Source organism: Bactrocera neohumeralis, chromosome 5, assembly GCF_024586455.1.
Source record: "Bactrocera neohumeralis isolate Rockhampton chromosome 5, APGP_CSIRO_Bneo_wtdbg2-racon-allhic-juicebox.fasta_v2, whole genome shotgun sequence".
In the NCBI taxonomy this organism is placed as follows: domain Eukaryota; kingdom Metazoa; phylum Arthropoda; class Insecta; order Diptera; family Tephritidae; genus Bactrocera; species Bactrocera neohumeralis.
Window position 1 is genome coordinate 78973563 of NC_065922.1, and position 12516 is coordinate 78986078.

Consider the following 12516-nt stretch of genomic DNA (forward strand, 5'->3'; position numbering starts at 1 on the left):
GAAAGTCTACAATATATACCCAAGAAAACATAGAATCAATCAGAGATATCAATAGAATACTCTATTGCATACTTCTGTTTGCTCTTCGCACCAGATTTTTTAAATGCAAAATATCCCATTAAGAGTTTATTATTTACTCTTTTTCCCCGTTGCATAATCCAATGGCTATCTCAATTAATGGTTTTTGTCCATTTTGTCGATGGAAATTATGTACTTTACTATGAACGCAAGTCGCAACTTAACTAAATTCATCTTATGTAAGTAGTTTGCGACCCCTTCGATAAATCACAGTTATAATTGATAAGCGTTATAGTACAAACTTCGTAGGTATAAAACAAATATAGAACATTACATATTTGTATTAATACATACACACTACATTTGTATATTAAACTACTATAAAATTAAATATACAGATAGAAATTCAGTTATAACATTATTAATATTACTAAGTAAGGAAGTTCAACAATTTGATTAATTATGCATATTCATAATGACGAAAGATTATATACTCTTACAACTTACAGTTACATCCGTATTTACATAGATAAACAAATTACATATGGTATACACAATGACTAATTAGTGTTATTAAGCCACGTTCTGGCCATTCCCAAATGTAGCCTTCATTTTGACAATTAAATAGAAATGAGTAAAACACTGAGTGTAGCTTCAAATGAATTAATTAATTACTATACATACATACATAGTATGTTTGTTGACATAAAAATATAAAATTTATATTACAGATTGGTATTGTCACTATTCATTCACGATATTTGGTACTAAATATATGCTGCGAATTATCGCTTAGACTCATGCATTTTCCAATAACTGAAATTTCTATTTGGCTCACTCTAAAGAAAGTATTTTCTTGTGAAACATAGAAATTGTTCAGTGTTGGTAGTAGGTAAGAAAAAATCTTCGAAGAGGATATGCTAATGTTTCCTTATTATTTCAACTATTATTTTAATAGATACATACGTAACGTAACTACGCATCCAAACTAATCGCTTGCGAATTGTAAATTTCGACTGCGAGCGCCTATATACACATTAAACGTAATAGAAATTTCGAAGAAGGTGCAATTATTTACACACACTGCTGGTGTTTTGCTTACGCGTTGAGCTTATGTTTTGTTATATTTCGAACAAAAATTGTTTCATATTAAATATATTATTAACAACTAATAATTTTAAATAGCCATTCAAACGATTGCTTCCTTCAATAAAGGCTTTCATTGGATTAAATATTTTTTATCAACAGTGCCAATAATTTTAAGTTATTTTCTTTTTGACATATGCATATATGTATATATACTTCTATACAACATTGTATCTAATTATCAATTTGGATAATTTAACAAAACTAACTTTTTATTTGTAAAACTGTCCTGTTTATAATATACTTATTTTTTTTTCCTCGTAATATGTGTAAATGTTCCAAATACACCACGTGTAGGTGTGCTTCAGATATTTTATTCATTCACTTTAGTAATTAGTAATTAGTATTTACTTGTGTATTCGTATATATAAATACTGGATACGGCCACGTAGGCCGTAACAGCGTTGAATATTGTGGCATCCTTTTTTTACATCTGACTTTGTTTTGGACGAAAATATTTACTCCTTCTCTAACAGGTCTCGTGCTTAGTGATATTATTGAAAAATACTTCGTATCACCAACACTCTTACGTGTAGTTCGCGTTGCAAAAGTGGGTCGAGTACTGCGTCTGGTCAAAGGTGCTAAAGGTATCCGCACATTATTGTTCGCACTAGCTATGTCGCTGCCAGCTCTGTTCAACATTTGTTTGCTGCTCTTTCTCGTCATGTTTATCTTCGCTATTTTCGGGATGTCATTTTTTATGCATGTACAGGAAAAAAGTGGCATTAACGACGTTTATAACTTTAAAACATTTGGCCAGAGTATGATATTGCTGTTCCAGGTAAGAAGCCACAATTCATGTTCCGTTCATGTTGTCTATTGTTGTTGTCGTTGGGTAATATTCCCGTTGGCGGTTGATTGAGTGTCGTTATTATGCGGCGCACCAATACTCATCAGTGTATTTCTCTTTCATCTATTGGTGCGTTGTCTTTCTGATCCATTCATCCAAAAGAGGGAATATTACATTGTTGATTAAGCTATGGTAGTTGTTGATAAAAGCTAAATTAGTAACATTGAACGAATTTTTCAAAGCATATTCATTTATTATTTAATTTATTTCTGAACAATGAAATACTACCATGAATTCAAATTTCTGATCATAATAATAAAAAAAAAATTATAAATATCATTCATTACCAGTAGAAAAATTAATCTCAGTGAAATTTTTATTTTAAAGTTGTTGTTTTCATCGTTTCACAATTTAAAATGTTAAAAAATTAGCAAAAAGTTAAAAAGCGTAAATAATTTCTCCACACTTTAATTATCAGTTGTGTTTTTACATATGCCAGTATACAGACATACATACATACACATTTTTGCTCTCGCAACATGTTGCAACCGATCATAATAGTTTTGTTCACTTACCGGTTTACCTAATGTCAGGATGATGAAACGTGTTGGGTGACCATGTGTCCGTCTAACGATTATTTTGAAAAGCAAAAGAAGTATCTACATTTCACAACCAATTTCAATTGAATTCGATACGTACCCTTAATCCAAACATCCTTATGTTACAGTGGGCGAAATTTGATTACAACTACGCCTACTTCCCATATAATATAATTTTGAATTCCATCTGATTCCTTCACTTTACTGCATGCATGTTAAGAACTAATATATATAATGGGTTACAAAATAGCAAATATATGTAATAGTAATGAAACTAATCGAGTTCATGACCTAAAATAATGTATAAGTTATTAAGAGATTAAATATAATTGCAATACGTTTACATTTTCGTCGAATAATGATTGCTAAATTCTTACCAAACATTTTGGAATATAAAATTTTGTCTACATCTGCAAGTAATTTCACTTTCAGCTTTGATCCTTTGAATTTGCGAGAGAATGAAATGTTCGGTAACACCCGAACTTAGCGCTTCCTTACTTTTTATTATCATTATTCATACGTCATTGACTATTCTACACCCTCTTTTGCTTCTATCTAATTAAGCTCTTTCAACAATCGCCAATTTTAAAATTAATAAAAAATCCTCATAAATTTGCGCAACTATTGATTAAGAAGCTTTCTCAATGTCGAGTTACTTCATAAATAAAAGCGCTTTCCGTATAATTGCACAGAAATGCCTTCAATTTAGAGATATTTTGATTTGAAGCAAATTTTCCATTTACTGCTTCAATCACAGCTTAACTTTCAGTACTTACACGGAAAATTAATAACTAGTATAGTTATTTCTAATTTAAACTTCAATAAATCCTTGATTTCTAAAATATCCATTGTAAAGATTTTTGTATTCTTAGCAAAAAAAGAACTATTTATGAAAAAATACGTACCCTGAATCCAGCAGAAATTTTCAGTTTGCTGTTTCGCTAGCAACATTGCATAAGCTACAAATTATTTTTATAGAAAAATAGATAAAAAGGTATTACATTAAAATATATACTATATTTTGCGTCTATTCTGCTTTTTGTACATTGCCCAACTTCCAAAATACTTCGTTTCAAGTAGTTCATAAACTATTAATACGAGTATAATATATGTATATAGGTAGAAAAAATATGTAAATAGGACGAATTAAATTAGTTGATTGAATTTTGCTGCCATGTTGTTCTGTTAGCTTCAAACAACCCTTTAACTAATAAAATTAACTTATTCTAAACTTTTTTGCTGCCTCACCAATACGTTTTTGAATTAAATCACCCAATCGGACCTATATAATTGACTCTGTAACCGCTAAATGCACTGCGGAACACAGATGTCTACCTCAGCCGGTTGGGATGGCGTTTTAGATGCTATTATCAATGAGGAAAATTGCGATCCACCCGACAACGACAAGGGCTATCCGGGCAATTGTGGTTCAGCGACAGTTGGAATAACGTTTCTTCTCTCATACTTAGTTATAAGCTTTTTGATAGTTATTAATATGTATATTGCTGTCATTCTCGAAAACTATAGTCAGGCAACCGAGGACGTGCAGGAAGGTCTAACTGATGATGATTATGATATGTATTACGAGATTTGGCAACAGTTTGATCCTGAGGGAACACAATATATTCGGTATGATCAACTTTCTGAGTTTCTGGATGTTTTAGAACCGCCTTTACAAATACATAAGCCGAATAAGTACAAAATCATATCTATGGATATACCAATATGTAGAGGAGACATGATGTATTGTGTCGATATTTTGGATGCGCTAACCAAGGACTTTTTCGCACGGAAGGGAAATCCAATAGAAGATACTGGTGAAATAGGCGAAATTGCTCCTAGGGCAGATGCGGAAGGACATGAACCGGTGTCATCAACTTTATGGCGACAACGGGAAGAGTATTGTACACGATTGATACAAAATGCCTGGCGAAAGTACAAAGCACGTACATCTGGTCAAATTCAAGGAAACATCGAATGCAACTCTGCTCCTGAAAATGGCGATGGTACCGACCCTGGTGTCGGACGAAAATCTGGAGACACCGATCGTGATGACAAAGCTAGCGGCTTAAATAGCCCGGAAGGGTGCGTCTGTGGGAGTCCAGTTAGTCCCGGTCTTGCTAGTGGTGGAGTAGGTGGTGGATCAAATGGCAATAATGGTCGCCAAACGGCCGTGTTGGTCGAAAGTGATGGCTTTGTGACAAAGAACGGTCATAAGGTTGTAATACACTCGCGCTCACCGAGTATAACGTCGAGAACTGCAGACGTCTGAGCCAGGCCTCGCCCCTCCCTCCAGGATGCACCTTCATTGAACTGACTTAAATCACCATAAATAATTTTCTGCCACATTCAACAACAACGACAGCGTACAACAAAAACACAAATGTAATAAAGCTACAAGATCCAGCATCACTATAAATGTCTGCAGTGTTTGTGGAATCTGTAAACAATAATATGCGTATAGATATATACATACATATATTTACTCTACATATCTATATATAAACATGTATTTGTATATATATATATATATATATCTTGCTACGGAAATTAATTACAGGAAGCACAAACAACACCATATTACTGTGACTCTAAACAAATTGAAATTAATCGATTAAATGATGCTTATTTGTCTATTCAAATTTTAAATTATTAAAAAATTTAATTACTTCCTTACTTCTTATAGTAATTGTATACATAAGTATACATTTAACGGATTATTCCTATAACCGTCTTAATTGTCAAATGTTTTACGCTTAGTTTCGCTTGCCGCAATTAAGAAAAATTAAATACATTTTAAAATGTACTTATTGTTCATTCAAATGGTACATTCTAAACGTTTTCTTTTATGGCAGCGTTATGCCGCAATTTTTCTTTAATTTGAAGCAAATTTGCGGCCGAAAGTTAGTAAACATACATATATAAATTGCAATACAAAGCCTACTGCCATATCTCTAAACTCAAATGCACCGCAATTGAAGAAAAGAGAAATATTTACATACTTACACCACTATTCTTAAATCTAAATTAAATAAAAAAAGCATCATTCCATGTCCATCGCTATATCAGTGAATTTACGCCGCTCATTAAGAAAATTTTGCAAGTATGGTCATAAAATATTAAGATTTTTTGGAGATGGGGTACATGGAAAATCGTAAAACACATAGCAAATTAGAAGCAGTCGGTGAATAAGAGTTTATTGCAACGGCTGAAGTTAAAATTTATTATAAATAAATTTCACAAAATAATGTTTTCAAAAATCTAACGATTAAAGGACGTCTTGCTTGCAGTAAGCTATTTTAAAAAATTATATTTGAAGAATTATTTGACATGACATTGATGAGTTATAAAATATATTAAAACTACAAACTTGTAGAAAATATGAGTGAATAAGAGCATGGAGCCTGATCAGAAAAACTAACAATATTTACCATAGTTTACTACAACATTTCACGATTTATTCTGCATTACACTTACTTCAAAAAACATTTGAGAGCATAATAAAATATTGTGAATTAGTAACAAAACTAAGCAGTTAAAAACAAATGATCCATAATTCGAGTACGTCAAATTTTAAGCAATGTATGGTCATTAGGGTATGATTAATGAGTGTAAGAAATTTCTTACGGCTGTAATTGTTCGCCCATATGCAGAAATAATGAGTAAATCTGACACAGAATTTTAGACAACTCCTGATTTCAAAGAATAATACAATAGTACAATCTGAATTAGCAACAATGGCTATATCGGAATAAATTTGTGTCAATTGAAGATTCGAAAATTTTGGCACAAAATGACATACTTTCGTTGCTTAAGAACAGAAACGAAAGTGCTCACGATGAAAGTGGATGGGTATAATTGTTTGCGCATGAATATTATTACATTTTGAGCAACTATTCAAAACTAAAAACCAAAAATACGTATATACATATATACATATATGGTCACAAGCGTATTCTTTTGAAATGTTTTTATAACATATACATACATACAATAGCTGCAGGATATCGGTAAATAGTATATGCTCACAGCTAGTCAGAAAAAACTCTGTAAACACAATTACATTATTATGGCTTAAAACTCACAGACACTCAGTGACCCAATAAAGACCATTTCATCATTAAAATTATACGAATTGTATGTTTTTTAATGATCTTAATTACTTATTAAATATTGATTGACACTTTCGCAAATTTAATGCTTAAATCACCTAGATGTTATTACCAACTATATGTTCCAACGCGAACATGTATTTAACGAAAAAAGAAACGCTTTAGTACTGCTATGTATCATTTAAATAAATCTATATTCCTATGGCTTGCCATTAGTTGAGCAAAAATATTTAAGCTTTCGTTGTTTTTGATTGCGACTGCAGCGTAAACAATATGCAATAAAGAATATAATGAGCAGAAGCATTACGGCTGATGTGGCTACCGCCAATTCTAGCCCAAAAGCCAAGTTGCTTCACTAAATATTTTTTAAGCTGTTTATGAGATGCTACATACAGAAAATAAGTTCATTGAATAAACCAAAATCTATCAATTGGGTGCAAAAACTTAAAAAAATGAGGGGCGGGCGAGATGAAAAGTATGTGAATTAAAAATATTATAAACATTTTAATAACCAAAAAGAACATTAATAGTACATATGATAACGAAACAATTCATAAATGAGTAGAGACAATAGATAAAAATGTGTAATAAGTAGTAAAATTTCGTAAATATATGTAAATATTAAAAAAAGCTAATGAGGGAAGTTATTATCAGAAAGCGAATAGTCAAACAAAATCTGCAAAAAATTAAAATCCTTGACTTGGAATAATGTAGAGGCTTAATTAATAATTTACATTACAAGCGCCAACTTTATAGTTACAACGTTTAATGGTTTGTGTTACCAGGACACATTCACTACTTCAAAATAATTTAATTTTGATTACACCAGCCTTTACATTTTGGTAGTATCGATAATGAATATGTGAGCAATGGCTGATTGAAAGAGTTTAATACACATAATTAACTCGAAAATACATAGGCATATACAGTAAAAACCGTAAAAATATGAACCTAAAATCGATAACACTTAGAGCATAACAAAATAAAGCTGAATACAAAATGCTTTTTCATAAAAATTATTAAGCTTTATATATAAATGTATTTGTAAGAAATTAAACATACACAATATGTACATTCGGTAACTTTTTAACTCATACATGACATAATAAAACGTTCGTACAGGTTCACTCCTTAATACTTATGTAAATGTATAAAAAATGACATAATTTATGTGTTTAAGCGAATGTAAATGTAATGGCGGAAATTGTAATTAGCTATAGCTATCAAATTGCGTTAGATATTCTAATAAAACTAGCAAAAAAAAATTTGATAAATAAAAAAATAGGAACAAAAATGCTTTATTTCTTAAGAAAAATCTAAGATATTAAACAAATTGCATAAAATATATTAATTTCTATTCTATTACATTTTTAAGAGCTTGATATGTTTTTTTATTGAAATCTGTGTGCATACATCTCGTTCAAAATATTTGCGACGGTTAAGTACTACATACATACATATGTATATTGTTTAATATGGTAGTCTATTAAATTTACCTGCAAAAATTATGACATTTTGTTATGGTATATACTCAAAAGGCCAGCAGATACATACATATGTACATATATTAATCAAGCCGTGAAATTATTGGAATATTTCAAGTTTGCTTTATAGTTTTTATTATAATTTGTAAGGCATCAGAGTATTTTGGTCTTTTTTAAACTGAGCTTAAAACGTACAATATAAAATGAGGTCTAACGAATATAGTGCATATTAAGGACGCTATTGAAAGCTTTGCCCATAACAATGAATGTTGTATTTGCTTACAGAAGGATAAAGTGTTGATTTAGAAATGCTGTGATACGGTATAGTATCACTATATTTTCGTTATACAGGCCGAATTACAAAACCAATTTAAAGCTAAAATTAATCTTAATTTATGTGTTTGTTTCACCCACATCAGAAAATCGTTGGTTCGAAGAATAAATGTTGATAACTTCAAGGTTCAACTAGTATTTCTTATAATTGCTGGCCTTTGGGTTTTCACTATAACTCAACATATGTAACTATATGTTAAAATAATTTTCACACTCGTACTTATATAAGTATAAGTGAATATATATGGGTATAGAAACTAATAATAGCGCATGAGTTATTAAGCTCGATATGTATATTTTTGTAATGCAAAAAAAAAAACTTTAAGGCAGAATTAAATATTACAAACAAATTAATAAATTGTTAAAATCAACAAAGAAGTCAAATAAAAAACATCTTCTAATCTACATTATGATAGTATTCATATCCAAATGCACTGGCAAATTAAGAAATGGCATGGACCTATAAAAAACTTAAACTGAAAAGTAGCCTCTGCTAATGAAATTTCAACTATGAATTATATTTTATCAATTTATCTTAACACCAGAATATTTATAAATCCTCGCATTCACTAAATATGTACATAACTGCAAGTACATACATTCATAACCATTTAAAATATTTAATATACGCGTGTATATTCGTGTACTAATTATTTTCACTTTTTTTTTGAGGGCAACTCAACAAACATGCCTAAGCTTTCAGCTATCGTTCTCAAACGTTTTGGCATTAACCGCTTTATTCAGTTATCATGATCCTAAGCTGAATAAGGGCTGAAATCTAAAAGGCCTAAAAAGCGTTGTATGGGGTTATAGCTTTCATAATAAGAGGATATATGTACATACAAATATGTACATTCATAAGTACACATTCCGGCGCTCTCTGAAATTTCATATAAGCATTTCCTATAGACTTTTATCACTTTACAGTTTCGTAGGTTCTTATACGAATAAAAAATTTTGACCTCAGTTAAATTTAACAGAAAAAATTAGTACCTTAATTATTTATAGATGTATTATTTAATTCTCCGACCTGAGGTCAACTTAAAAGAAATCCAACAAATTATTTAAAGATAAATTGTTTAATTTTTCGTACTCTTCATTGTAAATGTTCAATAAATACCAACGTAGGAAATCTTTACAAACAATAAATATTCTAAAACAGGTTTTATCAAAGATTAACAAAGATTAAATTTATAATAAAACTCTATTAAATAGCAACTTCCCCGGCTATACTAGGGTTTAAATAATTTTTATATTTAAGTTAGTTAAGAAATTCGAAAGTTTTAAAATTACCACTTTTTCATTTCTAGCTTTTCTGAACTTGTTTCAATGTCATAGTAGGGTAATAAAAGCTTCGTACCAGAATAAACTATAATTATTCGCAAAAAATATGAACTATCTAGCCCTTTCACTTCTTAACAATATTTTACATTATACCCAGAATACACGAGAAAATGCCTTCATTAAAATATTTCAGTGTCACACCCTATTGATGGACATACATTCATACAAACATATGTACATTTACACGACGCATGAATCAAGGTGCAAAGATTTATAGATGAAACATTAGTCTTAGCAGTGAAACGATTGAAAGCCAATGCACAATAATATTTTAAATGTCATTTAGTAAAAAAAAAAATAATAATAATAATATAATAATAGCAATAGTTTCAAAAAATATGTGGAAGAATAGAGAAATAGGCGTGACAGTTTAAAAATAAAATCATCAGATTATATAATAATATGTAAAAAAATATTAAATTAGTTTAATATATAAGTAAGTACCGCTTTTTTAGTTTTTGAGAGTTGCGTATTTACATTTCTATATGATTTTCACAAGAAAAATCGTAAAATATAAATTAATAAGTAATGTAATCTAAAATATATACAAATATTAAAGCGAAATTTTTTTCACACTTTAGCTTAATAAATTGTAAAAAGGAGAACAAATAAAATAGATCTCTCATTGAATTTGTTATGCAAATGAATTCCGGTTTTTTATTTCATTGAAAAAATTATAATAAATTATTGCAGGCATAAACAAATCAGTTTAACGGAAATAATTTAAAGCCCACACTATTTGAATTCCAATACTCTTGAAAATAGTCAGGAAATCTGTAGTGACCAAAAAAAAATGTTATTTTTCCTAAGATACCGTGACGGTTGGAAATTTTCGATTTCTCATATAAATAACAAAGGAGTATTTTCTAATTTTGTTTGGATATTTAATGCATTAGAGCAAAACATTGTAAAGGGAAAATGAGTTATATGAGAAATTGTTCAGGAATCAGTAAACGAAGTCGTGTTCGTGTTGAAACAGGTGAGAAAACATAGGCATACGGACATCACGTTGAAACTAAGACTCAATCTTATACATTTTACCAATATCTTTAGAAAACGAAAATCGCCAAGCGCATAAACTCATCTAATCTTAGCGGCTGCTACAAACAAAGTAAGCGATCAATACAGCTGAAGTTTATCTTACTTCAAGGGTATGTATGTAGTAAAAAATTTACAATTGGACACTCCAAACCGGTTAAATGTTAAATTTTTTGTTATATTCTGAACACACCTCGTCTACATACATATGTATATGCATATTTTCTTATATTCAAACAGTGTCTATGACATTTCAGGAATACTAGTTGAAGAGTGGGATTGAGAATTAATTTGAAATATGTAAATAATTTGGTCGTATACTACAAAATTTGGTTCTTACTAGATTTTATATCCCTTGCTATATAATAATTTTGTAATTCATAGAAAACAAAATATATATGTACATACATATGTATATGTTTTTGCATAAAATCCCAATTCTTAAAATGTTTTAAATTTAAATGATATTGAATTGTGCATATGTATGTACATATGTATGTTTGTAATTAAATTTAGCTGTATTTTCTAGTATACATACATATGTTTAAACGACAACATTATCATTTGATATTATAATTTAAAAACAATTCGATTCGATTAACAATCGTCATGTTTTGCAAACTGGAGTAAAAAACGAAGCCCGTCCAGGCAGAAAACTTAAACCATACATATGTATGTCTTTAAGTTCTCTGCTTGAATTTCGTTTCGATTTTATTGTTTTTAAAGTGATGCACCGACTAAACTTCGTGTTTTCGTGTTTCAATTAAAAAAATAAAATAAAATATTAATTTCAATTATAGTGCAAATGAAATTAAATTAAAAAAATAAAAAATATAATTTTTTCATCGCATGCCAGTCTCTTACATTTCGAGCTCATTTTGTGTTTTTAATTTTTAATATTTTTGATTAATAACATGTCATTACCTTATTTCTAAATAAAATATTTCTATACCGCAAAAAGTACCCAAAGTAATAAAATGAACGATGTGGAAAGTTTCGTTATGGAAAAAAGCATTAGGAGGGTGACTCTCAGCACAAAAGTAGGCAATGCAATTTGTAAAAATGTATACAATATATTTATTTTAGAAAAGTTACCTTCACATAAAATACCGGTTTCATTTCAATACCAGTTCAGAGTTTCATTCAAATTTCCTAAAATATTTCCAAACAAAATGTTTTTTAATGCATTTTATTTTGATTATTTGCAGTTATTGCAGCTCTTCTTAATTTTTATTGACATGTACAAATATACATTATTTGTTATTCATTGTTTTCGGTTCACATAGTTTTTAAAGGTAAGCAAATATATTTAGTATTATTCATTTATGTATATACATACATATGTACCCAAAATTACGTATTTATATATATTATATGTACTTATGTATATAGTTACATGTTAACATGTTTAAATAAACCTAGTTACCTTGGGACAAGACATTACAATACAATAGGGTTAATACACTTATGCACATATTTATAAATAAATAATTTAATTGTATCAGTTAGCAAAATATGATATTAAATTTATTAATTTGAGAACTGCTAAGGTTCCAATAAAAATAATAAAAGGAAAATAAGATTTAAGTGAAAAGTGAGAACGCGCTCGTTTTAGCTACTATTTTATTATTATACTGTACTTTTTTGCGACA

The 12516-nt window shown here is 29.4% G+C and overlaps 1 protein-coding gene across 50 annotated transcripts in view; it reads left to right on the top strand.

Annotated features, from left to right (window-relative positions):
- LOC126759732 (sodium channel protein para) overlaps positions 1-10246 on the top strand; it is a 50394-nt gene extending 40148 nt beyond the window's left edge. For all 50 annotated transcript variants that reach the window (XM_050474770.1, XM_050474778.1, XM_050474785.1 and 47 more), the window contains 2 exons: positions 1641-1945; positions 3881-10246. In XM_050474770.1, coding sequence (XP_050330727.1) covers positions 1641-1945; positions 3881-4825 — 1250 coding nt within the window. In that variant the 3' untranslated portion in view covers positions 4826-10246. The remainder of the gene's footprint in view (positions 1-1640; positions 1946-3880) is intronic.
- The last annotated feature ends 2270 nt before the right edge of the window (positions 10247-12516 follow it).